General features: G+C 45.5%; 1 protein-coding gene across 3 annotated transcripts in view; it reads left to right on the top strand.

Annotated features, from left to right (window-relative positions):
* Positions 1-19,913, top strand: part of TMTC1 (transmembrane O-mannosyltransferase targeting cadherins 1) — a 232,675-nt gene that overhangs the window by 87,608 nt on the left and 125,154 nt on the right. For all 3 annotated transcript variants that reach the window (XM_053252491.1, XM_053252492.1, XM_053252493.1), the window contains one exon: positions 9,579-9,768. In XM_053252491.1, the coding sequence (XP_053108466.1) occupies positions 9,579-9,768 (190 nt within the window). The remainder of the gene's footprint in view (positions 1-9,578; positions 9,769-19,913) is intronic.

Here is a 19,913-nt window from a genome sequence, read left to right on the forward strand (position 1 = left end):
AGCACCCCTCTAGTGGCTGTTGCTGTTGTTTATCTTGTTTCTTTTTTAGATTGTGAGCCCTTTGGGGACAGGGAGCCATTTTATTTATTTATTTATTGCTATGTAAACCAATTGGGGACTTTGTGTTGAAAAGCAGTATATTTGTCGTATTTGTAACTCTATTTCAGAGTCTTGTGCTATAGAAGTTCTGATCTAGGGCTTAGAAATATCAATATCTTGACACCAAGATTAAAAATAGATCATTTCTTCACACAGCCTAAATAAATCTGTCTTTTACAGAAAGTCTTTGCAAAACAAAATAAATACCAAAGCTCCTTTGGCCACCTGAATTTTTTTAAAAAAATTTATTTAAAATATTTCTATACCACCCAAAACTTGCATCTCTGGGCGATTTACAATTAAAATCATTCAAAAGATTAAAAACATTTAAACCCAGTATTAACATTATTTAAAACTATAAATCTGATTAAAAGCCTGGGTGAATAAATGTGTGTTCAGTGCCTTTTTAAAAGTTGCCAGGGATGGGAAGGCTCTTATTTCAACAGGGAGCGCATTCCAAAGTCCAGGGCTGCAACGGAGAAGGCCCATTCCAGAGTAGCCAGCAGATGAGTTGGCAGCAGCCGTGGGCAAACCTCTCCAGATAATCTTAGCGGGTGGTCGAGCTCATGGCAAAGAAGATGTTCTCTTAAATACACAGGACCTAAGCTAATGTTTAGGGCTTTATAGGTAATAACCAGCACCTTGTAATTTGCCCGGAAACATATCAGCAACCAGTGCAATTCCTTCAACACAGGAGTAATATGGTCTCTCTTAGATGAACTAGAGACCAAACTGGCTGCCGTTTTCTGAATCAACTGCAGTTTCTGGATGACGTACAAAGGCAGCCCCACATAGAGCACATTGCAGTAATCCAACCTGGAGGTTACCAGCAGATGTACTACTGTTTTGAGGTCGTTCATCTCAAGAAACGGAGGCAGCTGGTGTATCAGCCAAAGCTGATTAAAAGCACCTCTGATCACCGCCTCAATCTGGGACACCAGAGAGAGGTTCGGATCCAGAAGCACTCCCAGACTGTGTACCTGTTCCTTCCAGGGGAACATGACCCCATCCAGAACTGGCAGCTCAAAATGGTCTCCCGAGTTCCGACTCTGCACAATAAGCACCTCCGTCTTATCTGGATTCTGCCTCAGTTTGTTATCCCTCATCCAGTCCATTACTGCCTCCAGGCAGGAGTTTAGGGAGGTTATGCCTTCTCCTGATGATGTTGACATGGAGAAATAGATTTGGGTGTCATCAGCAAATGGACAATACCCTGCACCAAATCTCCTGATGATCGCTCCCAGCGGTTTCATGTCGATGTTAAGCAGCATCGAAGAAAATATGGAGCCCTGAGGGACACCATACAAAAGTTCAGATTTTGATGAACAACAGTCTCCAAGAGACACCATCTGGAATCTGCCATTGAGTTAGGAGTGGAACCACTGCAAAGCAGTGCCTCCCACCCCCAATCCCATCAGACATTCCAGAAGGATACTATGGTCAATAGTATCAAAAGCTGCCGGTAGATCCAAGAGGACCAACAGAGTCACACTCCCTCTGTCAATTCCCAATTGGAGATCATCCATCAGGCCGACCAAGGCAGTCTCCACCCCATAGCTCACCCGGAAGCCAGTTTGAAATGGGTCTAGATAATCAGTTTCCTCCAAGACTGCCTGGAACTGGGAGGCCACCACCTTCTCAATCACCTTGCCCAATCATGAAAGGTTGGAGACAGGCCTGTAGTTATTTAACTCTGAGGTATCCAAGGCAGGCTTCTTCAGAAGCGGTCTAATGACCTCCTTAAGAGAAGGAGGCATCCTGCCCTCTCTTAGAGAAGCATTTATCATCTCTACCAGGCCCTCTACAACAGCCTCCCTGCTGGATAGTATAAGCCATGTCGGACAAGGATCAAAAGGACAGGTGGTAGGCCACACCATTCCAAGCAACTTGTCCACATCCTCAGGAGTCACAAACTGAAACTGATACAGGGTCATCACATAAAAGGACCTGCTGGACATCTCAGCATCAGACTCTGTAACATTTGTGGAGTTTGAATCCAAGTCAGCCCAAATACGAGAGATTTTTTTCACAAAGAACTCATTAAAAACGTCACAGCAGGTAATTATTGGTTCTAAGTACTGATTCATGGGGGAAGGGGTGCACATTAGCCCCTTCATGACCCTGAACAACTCTGCCAGACGTGAACTTGCGGAAGTGATCAGTGCAAGGCTACCTTGTATGTGTGGGAGCACAGAACCATGTGGTGTAGTGGTTAGAGTGCTGGACTAGGACCGGGGAGACCCGGGTTCAAATCTCCATTCAGCCATGATACTTGCTGGGTGACTCTGGGCCAGTCACTTCTCTTTCAGCCTAACCTACTTCACAGGGTTGTTGTGAGGAGAAACTCAAGTATGTAGTACAATGCTCTGGGCTCCTTGGAGGAAGAGCAGGATATAAAATGTAAAAAAAATAAAATAAGTAATATGGTCAGACACTTGGACAGGGATCCTGGCAAGGGAGATATTGCTCTTGTAGACCACAGCCACTCCACCTCCCTGCCCATTTCCCCTCCACTGCTCCTCAACAGAGTACCTTGGAGGAAGAAGCCGGGATCAGACCGGGCCGCCAACCTCCCCCAACCAAGTCTCCATAATACATACCAGATCGGCCCCTTCATCCAGAATCAAATCATGGATGGTTTTAGGTTTATTCTGGACCGACCTGGCATTACAAAGGAGCAAGACGAGGTTCTGTGGGTGGTTAACATTGCTTTCCAAGGTCAAAGAGCTGACAGGATAGCCAGAAGGGGAGACAGCAATTAAGTTTCTGATTTCCCTTCCCCTGCAATGGCCTGCTGACCTGTCAAAGTTACTGCTTCTGTTCCCCACCACCACTGGCATAGCTGCCCCATAATCAGTGGACACACCCCCTATCTCCCCGTCTCCAGACAGACTCAGACACATTGAAACTCAATGCACCCAAGATTTCAAAAATAAACCCAATTATAATACCTGCCCTCCTTTACACACCCACGAGGGATCTTGAGCCAAATAGCCTGGCCCTCATACTCGTTATCCCCTGAAGTGGCTCCCTCAAAGGGGTGGCCCCCTGTGGTGTCACCCCTTCGGTGGCGACCCACCAGTGGCAGGGCCGCTGCCACAGGCAGCGTTCCTATAAAGCCCAAAGCTGAGCAGGTGATCCGAGGAACTGCTGAGTCCCCCAGGAGCTGGTCCCAATCCTGCACACGCTCCCCACAGATGTTACCCAGAGGCAGCAGCCCCGTTGCCCACAGCACCCACCTGGTCTCTCATCCCAGGCGGCACTGGGTGAAAAGTGGATGGACTCTCCCTCTCCTCTGCTGGGCTACTATTTGCACTTTTAGCCCCGGTTGTACAGAGAGTAGATACTCATTAGAAGAAAAGCAAAAATAATTAGATTAATTAACTCAAATGGCTAAAGGAGATTTTCCAGAGCTGCGACAATGATGGGTTAAAAAAACCAAACAAACCACATTGCAGTGAGGAATTTCATCTCCAGTGTTTATGTTCAAGCTGGCACTTTCCTCAGAGCTGTGTTGCAGGAGGCCAGTTATTTTATGTTATTGAGACAGATCTGGCTGCACAAGCAGTATTTATAATTAGTTTTAAAGTACTTGTCTAAATGCATACAAGCATTCATTATGCAACGGCAGTAACTGCTTCCTGGGTTCCTTCTATGGAATCATGCAAGTTTAGGTATTAAGCTTATTTATAGGTTGAAATAAGGTAGGCGCCCATAAGTGGCAAGTTCATATTTAAAGTTCTGCAGTACAGTTTTTGTTTATCATTGTGAAGATTATAATATTGTCATTTACTTAGGAACATAGGCAGCTGCCATATACCAAGTCCATCTAGCTCAGTACTGTCTACCTGGACTGGCAGCGGCTTCTCCAAGGTTGCAGGCAGGAGTCTCTCTCAGCCTCCCTCCCTGACATCTCATCTTGGAAATGTCAGGGAGGGAACTTGGGACATGCTCTTCCCAGAACGGGCCCATCCCCTAAGGGGAATTTCTTACAGTGATTTATAGCCTTCCTCTTGCCAAGGGCTTGGGTGGATAACAATGTATTAATTGAGAGCCAATTACAATAGTTCCCTCTTCACCCCCAGCACAGTACTTCTAGTGACTGTTGCTGGTGTCTATCTTAAATGAATGAATGAATGAATGAATGTTCACCCCTCAGCTTACCGTACTACTGATCACCAAACAAATAGACTATATCTCCAGAGGATGCTCGGACATTGGTGACTCTCCAGGGAGAGGTATTCTCATTTAATGGCAGCCATTAAGAATGCCTCTATATGCCCTTACATTTCTGAACTGGCAGATAGATAGTAAACTTAAGATCACATATCTGGACAAACTTAAAGGTCAAGGTGGAAAATATGGAGCCCTGTTTCTAATAGCCCAGTAGTGGATTGAAATATTTTTAGCAGTGGCAGCTCAAGACCTCTGTGGACCTGACTGAGGCAGGGTGCCAAATACTGCTCCCACTCTTTCCCTTCCTTTTAAAGCAGGGGCAGGAGGGCATCTGGCTGCCTCCCTGGGGCCCCAATAATCTGCCCTCTGAGGCAATTGCCTCGCCTCGCCTCATGGAAGAACATAGGACATAGAACATAGGAAGCTGCCATATACTGAGTCAGACCACAGGACTGTCTGGCTCAGTATTGTCTACACAGACTGGCAGTGGCTTCTCCAAGGTTGCAGGCAGGAATCTCTCTCAGCCCTATCTTGGAGATGCTGCCAGGGAGGGAATGTGGAACCTTCTGCTCTTCCCAGAGCGGCTCCATCCCCTGAGGGGAATATCTTACAGTGCTCACACTTCTAGTCTCCCATTCAGATGCAACAAGGGCAGACCCTGCTTAGCTAAGGGGACAATTCATGCCAAGACCAGCTCTCCTCTAAGAAGGGCCTCCCCCCCAATTTTTAGGCACCACAGCAGTGGCTCAAAAGAATTAAGGGAAGTGACTAATCCAGACATATTTTGTGATATGTGGAAGTAACAATGTGGAAGTCAGACACATCTGACAATGTGGAAGTCAGACAGTTATCCATGTGTTACATTAAATGCACATACAGTAGTCCAGTTCCTATCTACCCTGCATTTGAGAGGGGTTGTACTTTTAAAATGAATGCATGTACTATCATTCAAATAGAGGGCTGCTTTGCGTGATACTCCATTTGCCCAGCCCACCACACGCAATAAGAACATGTATGAGCCTTGAGTATGCACATCTTTCTCCCCTCCCCACCCAGGGTACCTTTCCAGGGCAGTTCTTTCATGAGGTGAGGAGAGGTGATTGCCTCAGGTGGCAGAGTATTGTGATGTTAGCTGAGCAGCAAGATGCTCAGCTAACAAGGCCATTGGAGTAGATCTCTGGAACTGATCTGACCCTTGCAAGGGGTGGTGACTCTCCTCATGCTCCTTGCAAAGCTTGCAAAAAGCATGATGGGAGAAGAGGCTGCTGGCAAACTTCTCTCCTCTCCACCCTCCCATACCACATCCAAAGTTTGCAAAGGTTGGTTTGAAAGGGAGTTGTCCCCCACCAGGGTTGTGGGACAAGGCAGCATTTGGAACCTCTGCTCAGGTGCTGTAAAACCACATGCTACCCTTGCCCCTTTCTTTAATCACCTGTGCGGGGTGGAAGGAGAGCGAGTCTTGTGGTAGTAAGCATGAATTGTCCCCTTTTCTATTAGGGTCCACCCTGGTTTGCATTTGAATGGGAGACTACACATAAGCAATGGAAGATATTCCCCTTAGGAGATGGGGCTGCTCTGGGACAAGGGCATCTGCATCCTTGCATGAAGAGGGTTCCAGGTTCAAATCCTGGCATCTCTAGATAGGGCTGAGAGAGACTTCTGCGTGTAACCTTGGAGAAGCTGCTGCCAGGCTGTGAAGACCACGGATTCTCAACATTGGGTCCCCAGATGTTTTTGGACTTCAGCTCCCATAATCCCCAGTCCCAGTGGCCTTTGGTTGGGGATTATGGGAGTTGAAGTCCAAAAACATCTGAGGACCCAACGCTGAGAATCCCTGGTGTAGACAATACTGAGCTAGATGGACCAATGGTCTGACTCAGTAGAAGGCAGCTTCCTATGTTCCTAGACGCACTAGATTACCCCTTCTCCCATGTGCATGCAATTAGGTAAAGGTGTCCCATTATGTTGTGCGGGAGAATGACCTGCATTCCCATAGCATGTACACATCCTTATTGCATGTAGTGGGCTAAGCGGCTGAAGTATCATTTCAACTGGCCTAAAAACCTGTACATGTGTACAGACACCTGTACAAAAGTACAACATTATAGCTGAATAGGGCTGCTGATAACATGAGATGTAGTGGGCCAGTGCTTAGCCATGAAATTCTCTGCATGACCTTATCACTAACTCTCTATTTAACCACACTCAGTTGGTTTTTGTACTGCTAAATTGCAAAGTACCTGGGATGCTAAAAGGTACCATTTAAATGATACTTCATAGAAATAACCTGGGTAGCTTACTACTTTTTCTTCAAGAAGATTAATAGCTTTTGTTCTGAAGGTTTGTTGCAAGGCTTCAGTATCTTTTGCAAAGCATTCTGAGAGCTGCTGCTGAAAGGCTCTGTATAATGCCATTTAGTACTTAAAAATATATACACAACAGTTTATTTTTTTTGGCTCTAAGTTTAGTGCCCTCTGTCATTGCCACTTTAGCTTTGTAGTGTAAACAAGTGACAAACCATTATTCAAGGCTATTAAAACAGAAAGGCTATCCTGATTGTAACTGTTTAAAAGCTGTCACAGATGGAATTCTTCCATTTTAAAAGCGGCTTGTGGCGAATCGATAAGAGCTCTTTTCAGTTCTACCACACTGTTTGGCGAATGTTTTTTAAAGCATGCAAGTTTAATGAGAGCTTTCAGCATTTGACAACAGCAAAATGTCCAAGAGATTTTCTGTTGTGATGAGCCGAGACGCAAACCAGCCAACTATGCGCAGCATCTGATGAGTGTTTTAGGGTTCGGAAAACAATGTGCGGCTGTTGGCAGGATATTTTGAAAGAACATAAGAAGTGCCAAGACAGAACAGAACAAGTCCAAGCCTCTTAGCTAGCATTCCTGTTTTCTTTTTTATTCGTCATTTGCATAGAATCTTTAACCTCTGTAAGGTGCTTTACAGTAATGTCATTTCTCCTCATAATTTCAGACATGTGGGGCAAGCAATGTCATGCAGCTCTGTTTTCCTCCCTTACCTATATAGTTTGCATGACCAATGGCTAAGCTCCATAGTCCACTTCCACATTTGGAAGTGGACTCAGTTAAGTTTGGAAGTTTTAACTTTGTGGGAAGTGCTCATCAAGTCCTCTTTCTCTAAAGACTGGGTATATTGAGAACTTTTAGAACTTTTTCCATTGAAAAGTGTTATATAAATAGTTGTAGTTCTGTTGGAATTGCGTAATAAGAACATAAGAATTGCCTTGCTGGATTAGACCCAAGGCCTACCGGGTCCAGCATCCTGTTTCCTGCAGTGGCCCACCAGATGCCTCTAGGAAGCCAACAAGCAGGAGACTGTGGCATGCCCATGCAACTGATATACAGAGGCATACTGCCTCTAAGCCTGGAAGTAGCATATAGCCATCAGGAACAGTAGCTACTGATGGACTTTGTCCTCCATGAATATGTCATGGATTAACAACATGATCTGGGTTTCCCACATGTTTAGAGCTTTCAGATGTTATCAGACCAGAGGAAAGTAGTTTTTCAGCAATTACTACACTCTTGGTAATTCAGCTGGCATTATTCACTCCAAGTGCAGAATCTGAATTTGTTTTATCACCATATAATCAACATCTCTGTATATCTGCCAGTGTTTGAATGGTGGTTTTCTCTGAACTGTGCTCTTTTGGGAAAATCACTGGGCCCAAGTAGCTTAATAGAGTCCTTTTCTTGGTGCATTGTGACTGGTCTCTGGCCTTTCTCATCGGGTTCTCCATCCTGTCAGCAGATCTCATGCAGCAAAGGGATCTGATGCAGATAGCATATGCTCTGTTCCTCACTCTGTCCACCTCTTCCTGCTTCATTTCCTGTGAGCCATTCCTTGGTTCTGTGGCAGATGCCTTTGGTGTAGACTGTGCCTGGATTGTAGGGATGTCCATGAATCACGATTCGAAGTGTGATCCGCAGCAGATCCCCAGCACCTTTAAAATGGAGGAGATCAGGTGCATACCTGCTCCTCACCGCCAGTTCCTGTATCAGTGGCGCTCACCCCATCTGTCTTTGTGTGACAGCATCACTCTCCTCTCCTCCAGGTGTCCTTGTGTGACACTACCAGCACACATGGCGTGCGAAGCTAGTTGGGGTGGTGGGAGCTCCGCCAATACAGGAAGTGGCGGTGAGTGGTGGAGGAGCAGGTGTGCACCTAGAACTGCACCTAGGTGATTTTGGAGCCCAAACGCTTTTGGAGGACCCACCCACACAGTATTTTAAACACATTTTTAATGTGACCACACCACCCAGGACAGACTAAAAGGGATTTGGAGGCCTTAGACTTCAGCCCAGAAGTCCAGGGGTAAGGGCCCATCTGTATGCACCTACTCTCCTTAGTTTAAAGGTGCTGGGGTTCTGCGTTGAATTGCGCTTCAAACTGTAATTTGTGCACATCCCTACAGGATTGCATTATGGAAACTAAGCTTATCTTCAGTTCGCCCTTCCAGCCTGCTATTTTGCCTGTGACAAATTGACTGATTGTTAGATTTATATACTGCTTTTAATAACCAATTTCTCTTAAGGTGGTTTACAGCATATACATTAAAAACAATCATAAAATCCAAATGTCTCAACCCAGCCAGTTTGCTGGGAAATCCAAATGTCTCGACCCTACCAAGATCCAATTTCTGCTTTTCTCTCAGTGACAGAAGCAGGCACCATAGGGGAGCAACATGAGACCTCTCCAACACGTATTTATTTATTCAGTGCCATTATGTGGCACTTTACAAAGGATGAGAATACAAGTCCCTGCTCTAAAGGGCTAGCAATCTAGAGATTGACACGAGGGAGTCAGCAGAGGGTGGGGAAGAAATTGGAGGAATGAGCAAATAGGTGATTGTTTCAGTTGCATGTCCTTGGGCTAAGCAGGGCATAGGGTTGTTTATTATCATTAAACTGAAATTTTAATGGCAATATCTGTGTAGGAAAACCATTTCTAACACAATATGGGAATAGGCTGGCGAGTATAGAAATTCATAGCAGAATTTCTGAGGTGTCGTTCAGTTTTCTGAAAGAAACCATTCTTTAGTCCAACAAATCAGACTTGGCTGTGATTGCATCAGGGTTATTTCCATCTGATTGATTGATTGATTGATTGATTGATTAAGTGCCATCAAGTTGGTGATGACTCTTAGCAACCACATAGATAGATTCTATGTCTTCCACCTACTGGTGAAAATTCACACTGAATTGAGAAACTGAACTCTGCTTGACCCTTGTGCTGGATTTCTAGCTGTTAAGCTTTGTTTTTTCCTTTTGCAGGTTTTTAACTTATTCCTACCTCCTGGCCTTCAATGCCTGGCTTCTGCTGGCTCCAGTTACTCTGTGCTATGACTGGCAGGTTGGGAGTATCCCTTTGGTTGAGTCAATCTGGGACGTGAGGAATTTAGCCACCATTCTCATGGCAGCAGTACTGCTGCTGCTGGGTCTGCATTGCCTAGTAGCATTCAAGGTAAACACATTTTTCTTCACAATAGAGTCTGTGTGTGTCTGTAGAGATTATGTTGAGAAAATTCTATGCTGAAATGGTGTCAGTCTTGCTTCTGAAGCGGCTAGAGTGTCTGTGGTTAGAGAAGTATTTTGCTCCTCCCTTTTGTATTACCCAATCTGGACTTGTTCAGCTGTTATTAACAAGAGAGAGCTCAGCCCAACCGGAAAGTGGAGACTGATCCAGACTGTACCACATTTTATTTATTTTGCTTTGTATTTATAAAACCGCCCTTTGCCAAACATCCTCAGGGCAATGTTCAGTGGGAAAACACAAGAAAATACAGCGTTAAAAAAAACAATGGTTGGAATATGATAAAATGTCACAGCAGAGCACAACTGCAGAGTCCAAATAACCTCCCTGCTTAAAGGTCTGTCTAAAAATGAAGGGCTATAATCTGTCCCACATGCATGACAACCGGGCTTCACAATTGGCCCATGGAATAGCCCATACCCTGCACCAGATTACATTGTCAGGTGAGTAGATTCACTTTCATGCAGTATCCCCCAATGCTGAAAGCCCCATTCTTTCTGTGGATAGATCAGGAACCTCTATGTCTCTGTCCTCCGTTGTTTATACACACAGTTAATGGTTTGGTTAAAAGTAAAGTGTGCCGTCAAGTCGATTTTGACTCCTGGCGCCCACAGAGCCCTGTGGGGTTTTTTTGGTAGAATACAGGAGGGGTTTACCATTGCCTCGTCCTGCGCAGTATGAGATGATGCTTTTCAGCATCTTCCTATATTTCTGCTGCCCGATATAGGTGTTTCCCTTAGTCTGGGAAATGTACATAAGAACAGCCCTGCTGGATCAGGCCCAAGGCCCATCTAGTCCAGCATCCTGTTTCTCACAGTGGCCCACCAGATGCTGCTGGAAGCCACAGGCAGGAGTTGAGGGCGTGCCCTCTCTCCTGCCATTACTCCCCTGCAACTGGTTCTCAGAGCCATCCTGCCCTTTGAGACTGGAGGTGGCCCACAGCCCTCCGACTAGTAGCCATTGATGGACCTCTCCTCCATGAAGTTATCCAAACCCCTCTTAAAGCCATCCAGGTTGTTGGCTGTCACTAGCGGGGATTTGAATTTGAACTGTACTGTACTAGCGGGGATTTGAACCAGCAACCTCTGGCTTGCTAATCAAAGCATTTCTTTGCTGCGCCACTTAAGGTGGCTAAAGGTAAAGTGTGCTGTCAAGTCGATTTTGTCTCCTGGCCCCCACAAAGCCCTGTGGTTTTCTTTTGATAGAATACAAGAGGGGTTTACCATTGATTCCTCCAATGCAGTATGAGATGATGCCTTTCAGCATCTTCCTATATCACTGCTGCCTGATATAGTACTGGCAGGAATTCGAACCGGAAACCTTCTGCTTGTTAGTCAAGCATTTTTCCGCTGCGCCATTGAAAACGCAGCCGTGTAGAGACTGCTGTACATGGCAAGCTGTTTTTCTGAAGTAATTTCTCATGTGGCTCTGGTGATTTTCGTTCTACCATTGCAGCTTCTCTTTCCCTCCCCATCACCACAGCTTTATGATTATGCTGTGGATCTGGCTAGAGCCAAACAGAAGGCATGATCTATATATCACAGGGGTTCTTAAACTTGGGTCCCAGATGTTGGACCACAACTCCCATAATCCCCATCCTCAATGGCTGATCCTGAGTTGGACGCATACAACCCCATGCCTGCACTTTGGCTTTTATGAGGCAGCACTTCTGAAGCATTCATAGGAACACAGGAAGCTGCCTTGAACACAGTCAGACCATTGGTCCATCTAGCTTAATATTGTCCACAGTGACTGGCAGTGGCTCTCCAAGGTTTCAGGCAGGAGTCTTTCCCAGCCCTACCTGTAGGGATTGAACCTGGGACCTTGTGTATGTAAAGGAAGCTCCTTTGCATGCACCTTCCTCCTGCTGGGCTACAGCTCTACTAATAAGCTTGCTACAGCACCATCCACACACACCCCACCTTATAAATGACTATTAGGCCTTGTTCATGCAACCTCCCACCATCCCTTATCCCACACAGTCTCCCTGTATGAAAGATAATATATTAACTGGCAAAATAGCAGATTCTTCTGTACTAGGGACCCATTTGTACCTGCAATCCATGCCAGGGTTGAAAGAATGGTAAAGAGAGAGAAGTTGGGATGAGCAGTATGGGTCAGGGAAAGTGGGTGGAGCCTTAGGGCATGCACTTGCACCCCTCTCATACAAAGAATGAAAATGATATTGAACCAGGCCTTGGATCCAGGGAGGTTTCATCTGTTCCAAATTACTTCCACCTCTGTTCCTTACTATGGACTGCGGGTGCGTTCAGACACCACAGTGGCAAGTAAGTGGCAGGAACTGTCACTTCCTGGCAAGCATGCACTTCTGCAACGACCCGCAAGTGCTATGCATCTCATGATATCTGAACCTGGAAATGGCCGGTGGCCAAGTGGCACTTACCTTAGCCATCTGACAACCACCACCCAACTTCAAATCTTGCTAAGTGCTGTTTAGCAATCTGACATTTCCGGGCTTAGATGTTATGAAACAAATAACACTTGCAGTTTGCAGTGGAAGTATGTGCTTGCTGGGCACGGGTGATTCCTGCCATCTTATTTAGGGATGTGCACAAACTGGTTCGGAGGCCCTTTTATGGGCCTCTTAACCAGTTCAAATGTCCAGTGGTTCAGCCGGTTCGAAGGTGGGGGGGATATCTTTAAGGATGGGGGAGGGCTCTCTTACCCCTCCTGCCACGTTTCCCCCACCGGTGCTGTCTTTTAAAATGGGTCCGGCGGGGCGGCAGCATACCTCCTTGGTATGCCTCTTTGGAGCGGAAGTGACTGGAAGTGCCCAGTGCACATGCTCATGCATGCACTCCCGGCAGCAAGGAGGTACACTGCCGCCCCGCCGCACCATTTTAAAAGACAGTGCCAGCAGGGGAAACACAGCGGGAGAAGTAAGAACACTGTCCCCCATCCTTAAACATATCACCCCCTTTTGAACTGGCATGCACCAGTTCTGTGCACACCACTAATCTTACTTGCCATTATGTTGTCTGAACCTGTCTTCTGTCTGCTTCTTCGATCCTCACTGGGTTTCTTTTTATTTTATTCACTGCTCACTTTGAACTGTATGGAACCAGCTTGTCAATCAGTTTGCTTGGAAATCAAATACATGTAGGAAAAACTCACCAAATCTTCGGATTTTTAAAATATGTAATTTACGAAGGGCCTGTATATGCTGTTGGCTCAGAGATGGCAATTTAGACTGGGTCAGCCACCTTTCCTCATACGTGCTCAGAGCCTGGTGCTGGTAATGAAACTCAGAGAAAGATGAGCTGCATGTGAATTTAATTGTGAGTGCTTTGCAACGCTCTAGAGACGCAGAATAAGCAAAGTAATGGTGACTAGCTGTTAGAAATGTTGCTCTGTTCTGAGAACAAAGGAGGTGCTTGTTCTTAGAGCTGGCTTTGCTCTTAAAGCAGAAATCCCAGCTGATAATTGTCAACCTGGACAAGTTACAAACTTTGATTTCTTGCACTGAATACCTGCTACACCTTATTATAGTTGTGCTGCTTCTGAACAACTGGAAGATTAAATGCCCCCCCCCCCCCAATGTTGCATCACCTCTCTTAACCCTTCTTTCTCATTCCATGGGTCTTGCATGAACCCATAAAACACACTGGGTTAGAGCCCACCAGTATGCCAGAAAAAAGAGGGAGAAGGACCCTAGGTACTTAAAGAAACTGTTGGAATATTCAGAAAGTGCCTGACATGTTTAAAATGATTTGCTCTTTTCAGAGGTGGCTATAAATTTAATAACACAATATCACATAATGGCCAACCTTCCCCACAGGGTGACGCAGATGGTTCAGTTCCACCTGTGCCCCCATCTGTGTCTAAACCACCACCTGCTATGTTGTGGAAAATACACCACAAGCTCACCTGTGCCCCTGTCTGTGTCTAAAACACCACCAGCTGCAATTTAGAGTTGTGTAGTCGTAATTGTACAATGCCCATCCTTTCCAATGACTGTCACATAACTGTGATTGCACAGTTTTAAGTCATAGTGGAATAGGGCTTCTGCGGCTTTGCAGGCAGTGTTTTAGACCCGCACAGGTGGTGCTGAACCATCTGCTTTACCCTGTGGAGAATGTCAGCCTATGTTCTATAAAACACACAGAATTCCAAAATTATCTGTGATGTACACCATAATGTGTGAGGTGTATAATCTGTATTTTACTGAATGTGCATCTGGTGGGCAGCTGGGTCAGTCATGTCCTATCAAGCTCGTATATTCTGTGTATCCAGTAGAATGCATATGCCAAGGCTCCACAAATCCAGTCGCTAGAACAACAGGGCCCTGTGGAGACAGACCCTGCCCCTGACCAGGTTGCCCAGTGGCACACACGTGATCTCACCTTGCCCAAGTTTCTGCGCATTTCAGATCTCTCAGGGGAGACTCTTGCTGCACTGGGCTGTGGAGCAGGCAGAAGTAGCACAAGACTCAGAAGCAAGCTAAAATGTTTGGATGTCTCACCTGCAGGGGCAGAGCCACCATTGGGTGAATGGGTTCAAAGAACCCGGGCTGCCACCAATCAGGGGCCACGAGTATGGCCTCAGACATGCCCCCCCCCCCCGCGTCTGATGTCAGACGCAGGGGGCGTTATTTCGGTCCCAAGCGGGGCCGCACAGCCCTTTTTGGAACCTATAAGGCATGGAGAGTCGCTCCTAGTCTCGCTGCCAGTGCAGCGGGGCCAATCGATCCCCCTCCCAAAAGGGGTCGTGTGGCCCTGTTTAGGAGGGAGATCAGCCCACGCTGCATTGGCAGTGTGGCCGGAATGGATCTCCCTGCCTTTAAGGCATGGAAAGTCACTTTGGCCCACCCAATGCAGTGTGGGCTGATCTCCCTTCCAAATGGGGCCGTGCGGCCCCATTTGGGAGGGAGACCACGCCCCCTGCATCTAATGGCCCCTGTGTCTGTCATCAGATGCAGGGGCGGGCCAGAGGCTGCACACGGGCCACCACCAGCCTCCCTATGCTCCTGCTCACCTGCATCCCTCTTGCCTGTTACAGATACATCATGGGTAGTCGTGGCATAACTGCTAGTTTCTAAGGTGTGCTCTCGTATATGGAAAGAAAGCAAGTTGAGGTTGTGATGTGGCTATGAAGAAAGAGGTGATTTGACTAGGGAGTGATAAAAAGACCACTTCACAAAGCCAAACTGAGAATGTGTATTGAATGAATCCAGAGTTCAGTGAAATAAAATCACATTGATGTGATTGCTGTGTGACATGCCCCAACTCTTCAAGGATCCCATTCAAGACCCACACTCAACTTGAGATTGTATGAATGACTCTTGAGCTGGAAGGGCCAGGGAGTCTGCATTTTGATAATACATTGACCATATTATGCATGTGTTAAAGCAGCTGCACTTGTTGCCAGTATGTTTCCAGTGAAAGTACAAAGTGCTGATAATTACCCTTTCAAGCCCTTAACGGCTTAGCACTGGGTTACCTAGGAGAGTCCCTTCTTCAGCATGATCCCCACCAAACTTTAAGGTCATCAGGAGAGGTCCATCTCCGGCTGCTGCCAGCTTGCCTGGTGGTGACTTGGGATCATGCCTTCTCTGTAGCTGCTGCTGGAATGTGCTCCCTAGGGATATTGGAGGCTTAAGAGTTTTAGCAGCCTTTAGAGGAGTCTTAATAAAACATATCTTTTTAGCCTGGTCTTGTACTGAAATGATTTTAAATTGGTTTTAATTTTTAAAAATATCTATTTGTGTTTTTAAAAAATCTGTTTTGGTATTTGTGAACCGCCTAGAGCCATCTGGGGGAGGCGGTATAAAATTTTAATATAAATAAATAAAATAAAATATATGGTGGCCGACATTTTGTGTAGCCTAACCTCGGTGTTAGAATGCTACTAGGGCTGCTGCACACATGAAAGGCAGCCCCAGGGCTGTTGCGAATCTCCTTAAAAGAGTGCACAGGCAATTGCACCATGCTACTTACACTGGAAACAAAACAAAGCTTAGACTGTGCAGAATGTCGGCCAACATGGATATGTATATGCACGCGCACACACACCCGTAAAACAGCTTGTAGTTTGCAAGCATATTAACGTCTTATCTGACTCTTGACTTTTGCCATTTCCTAGCTCTAAGAGATCTCATGACCCACGCTGTCCGATGGGAGAGTTTTTCCGAGAAAGCAATGAATTTTTCTGGGATTTGGGGTTTTTTGTTTTTGTTTTTTGTTTTGGTAGTCTGGGCAACCCTGCAGCCTACCTGTGAAAATAGCATGTTTCTATTTTTTGTGGTTTCATCTGGGAGTTTTAAGTCATTGAGTGAGTAAGTCAGTCAGTGAGGCCCAAGCAGCTTTATATCTATATCTCTAGATCTATCTAATAAGTGTAACTTCCTTAATTTCCCCAAACATTGGTTTTTTAACCCTTTTGGAACAAAGATCTTTTCCTGCTATGCATGATTGCTGTAAGCTGTCAAGAGTCACTGTACATCTAAATTAATATAAATTTAAACAAGCATAGAGTATGAGGAAAAGAGGTTAACATTGCTGATTTTGTTGCCTTGTTCTCAGAGGTACTGTGTCTCTATATGTGTATGTGTTCCAACTTCTTGAGTTAGGTGCATTACATGGAATATAATTAGGGGATATGTCTACAGGTTGATGCTTTTGTTACCCGTGGATTTTTAAATGAGACTAATTTGTTGTTGACGCTTGTAATTTGGATAATTGCACTTCTGGAATGTATGCACAATGCTGATGAAGGGCATTTAAGCTCTGAATGTTGATAGTTTGGTTTTATTTTCTGAATATTTTCATATTTATAACCTAAGGGGAACATAGGGGGATGGCTTTGAGGCTCCCTCATTTAGTTTTGCTCACGCTGCACTTGGAATAGGGCCACATGCCATTTCACTCGAGAGAACCTAGAGCATTGCATAGAATTTTGGAGACGCTTTCTGGTTTTACTTGTTTGCTTGTTTCAGGAAATTAGCATTGCTCCTGCTCTTAAACTTTCCCTTGGTTCCTCTTGATGTATTATTTCTCGTAACAAGGAGAGCCATTGGAAGTTTCATTTCCCAATATCCAGCACAGGCAGTCTAATTAACCCTGTTCCCAGAAGTTCTCTTATTTCCTGCCTGTGGGTCATAGTTCTTGCCAGAGGATATGTCATTTCTTTTCAGTCCATTAGGAGCAAAGAGATGCTTCGGGAGTGGCTGCTTTTTGGTAATATTAAATTTTTTATTAGTTCTTATGTTATCCTTGCATATAGCCTGAGCATATAATTTTTAATTGATTAATGTCTGCTTCTCAGTCAAGAAATTAAGTGATTAAGTAAGGTAGTAAAATGGTCAGTGACATTTTTACCCACAACTCACCTGAGGCACAGCTGTTAGTACTGTACTGTACTGTACTGTACTGGGTTGTCCTCTCTTCTGTTGGACAATGGAAAGACCTGCTATCCTATGGAAGGAGAGATTCAGGAGAAGAGAGCCAGCCAGTGGAACTCCCAGCTGCCATCAGTCACTAACTCACCTGAGGCACAGCTCTGCATTTGCCTCTTCCCTCATTTCCCATGAACAGTGGATAAGATCCGGTCGACACATTCAACAGAATGAAGTGGTAGAATTTTGAAATGGTAGAATGTGCTATGCCACTTCAGAGTGTAGGAGTGGGGGAGTTCTGAGGTGATGAAATGCACTATGCCACTTCAGGCAATAGAAAAAGATCTTTCTTTCTTTTTAATGTTTTCATTCCTGCAAGTAGAAAATTAGCCCAGCAAGCTGGGATAGAAGCTTTTGCTTTATTTACAGGAGGTCCTCGTTAATTGTGTGTCTAGGACTCGCGGTTTTGCGTATCTGCAGTTGGGTAATTAGCATCCAACCTCGGTTTATGCAGGTAAAAAAAGGAAAGGGGGGGTTAAACCCAATTATCTGTGGGACGGGGGTGGCCTGAAATGACCTTGGAGGTCATTTCCAGCTGCAGTTTTGACTACCAGAGAGATTGGGAGCCATTTTTTGGCTCAAAAACAAGGCAAAAAACATTGTTTTGGGCACTGTGGATGACAGTAGGGCATGTTGAGGGGCCATTTGGGGTAGATGGGGGTAGAAATGGGGTAAACTCCACCATTTTTGGCTTACTTTCAGCCAATTTTTGGCATCCGGGAACCTAATCTGCCCCCCCATTCCATTGCCCTAATGCTTTGTTATTTGCAGATTCCCTATCCATCCCCTCCCCCCCGTGGAATGGAACCCTCATAAATAATGTGGTTCTCCTGTACTAGCTATTTAACTGCAGGGATATTTAAATGTCATTATTTATTATTTCTCTGTGTAATAATACCTGAGCCATTTTTGGAAGGCCGGTGTAGAAATCAAACAAACAAACAAACAAACAAACAAATAAAATAAATTAAAATTTGCATTATCTGTAGTGATAAAGTTCATTGCAGGATTCTACCATCTCATTCTGCTGCACGTGTAGACCAGGACTAAAATCTGTAATCCTCGAGGGGAGGAGTAAGGAGTGGGCAGCCAGGCAACAGCGGCCAGAGACTGTGGCACACACCTGAGGCAGCACAATATATGCTACTTCACACACCTTTTGTTGTTGTGGTTGGTTGCAGTGGCTGCAACAGCCAGTGCTGCTTCTGTAGGAGACACCTTCCTCCTCCTCCTCCTCCTCCTCCAACACATGCTGCTGCTCCCCTTGGTGCACACCCTCATACTTCCTTGGTATGCTACTCCCGTCATTCAAAGTAATATGTGGGAACGGATCCCACGCGGATAATGAGGTCCACCTGTACAGGAGGCATTCTATAGACTGGCTACTCTGCTGCTCTTTCATTATTTCCTCTTCTGCTTCCTCCTCTGCTTTACTAGCCTGGTAGGGGAGATAGGAAGTGCACCCTGGCTAGGAAGAGAAGACAGTGACAGCAAAGGACCTTAGCAGAGGAGCCTTTGCCCAGTGGTAGCTTTGCCACCACCCAGCAAAGAGCCCCTATGGTGGCAGCTGACAGGTGGATTATGAAAGGGAGTATTGTGTTTACCCCAAGGCATTCCCAGAAATCACCACTTGAGGTGACCCCCCCAGTTTACTTCATGGAAAATCTGCCCCTGCAGCCCAGCACCTAATTGCCAAGTCAGAGGTGTATGACGGGATGGAATTCTGTAGGAACAGCCACAGTGATCTAATGAGAACTGGATTTGGGTACTGGTGATATGCAACCCCAGAGCAATGCAATGTGTCACGGAGGGTAGAAAAAGCCCTAATTTAATTGAATTTTATTATTATATATAAACAGCCCTTGGGAATCCTTCTGGACTGCAAGGTGGGTTCGAAATCAACCAAATAAAATAATTCTTGGAAATAAGTATCGCTGAGTCCAGTAGGGCTTACTTTCTGACAAGCACACTTTCCCCCCACTTACACTTATGAACTGTGGCCAGTGTTCCCTCTAAAGCGTGCGCATGTGCTCACGCTCTCACTTTTTAAAAAACGTCCGCTCAGTTAATTATAGATCCTGCTCAGATTGAATCAGGAAGGTCCCACTCTGAATGGATGTGCATACATACTGCTTTGAAACTGCCGCCCAGAACAAAACATTCTTCACACAGATGATAAGAATTAGAGAGAATACTGACTGTGGCATCATTATTTGCTCATATGCATCCTTCTCTTTCCCACAGACTTCATAGTGTACCTACAGGCAAAATGTCCTAGCAGTTGTATGCCATATGAAGTACCCAGGATCAGCTTTATCACACATACCCTATACATTCAACAGTGAGAAGAGTTTACTCTTCTCCCTGGGCTTTGGTCCAGGATACTTAAGAGACTACCTTCTTTGTCACAAACCCTGCCACCTATTAAGCTCATCTGGGAAGGTCTTGTTACGGTTGCCACCGGCTCGTCTGGTGGCAACTCGGAACTGGGCCTTCTCTGTGACTGTCCCAGGGCTTTGGAATCCCCCCCCCCCCCGACAAAAGAGCATCGCCATCTATGATTGGTTTTTAAAAGACACTTAACACACCTGTTTCCCCCGGCTTTAATTAAAATTAATTTAAACTGTTTAATGGTTTTAGTCTGTGAAAGTGTTCTAATTGT

Source organism: Hemicordylus capensis, chromosome 5 (genome assembly GCF_027244095.1).
Source record: "Hemicordylus capensis ecotype Gifberg chromosome 5, rHemCap1.1.pri, whole genome shotgun sequence".
Classification (NCBI taxonomy): Eukaryota; Metazoa; Chordata; class Lepidosauria; order Squamata; family Cordylidae; genus Hemicordylus; species Hemicordylus capensis.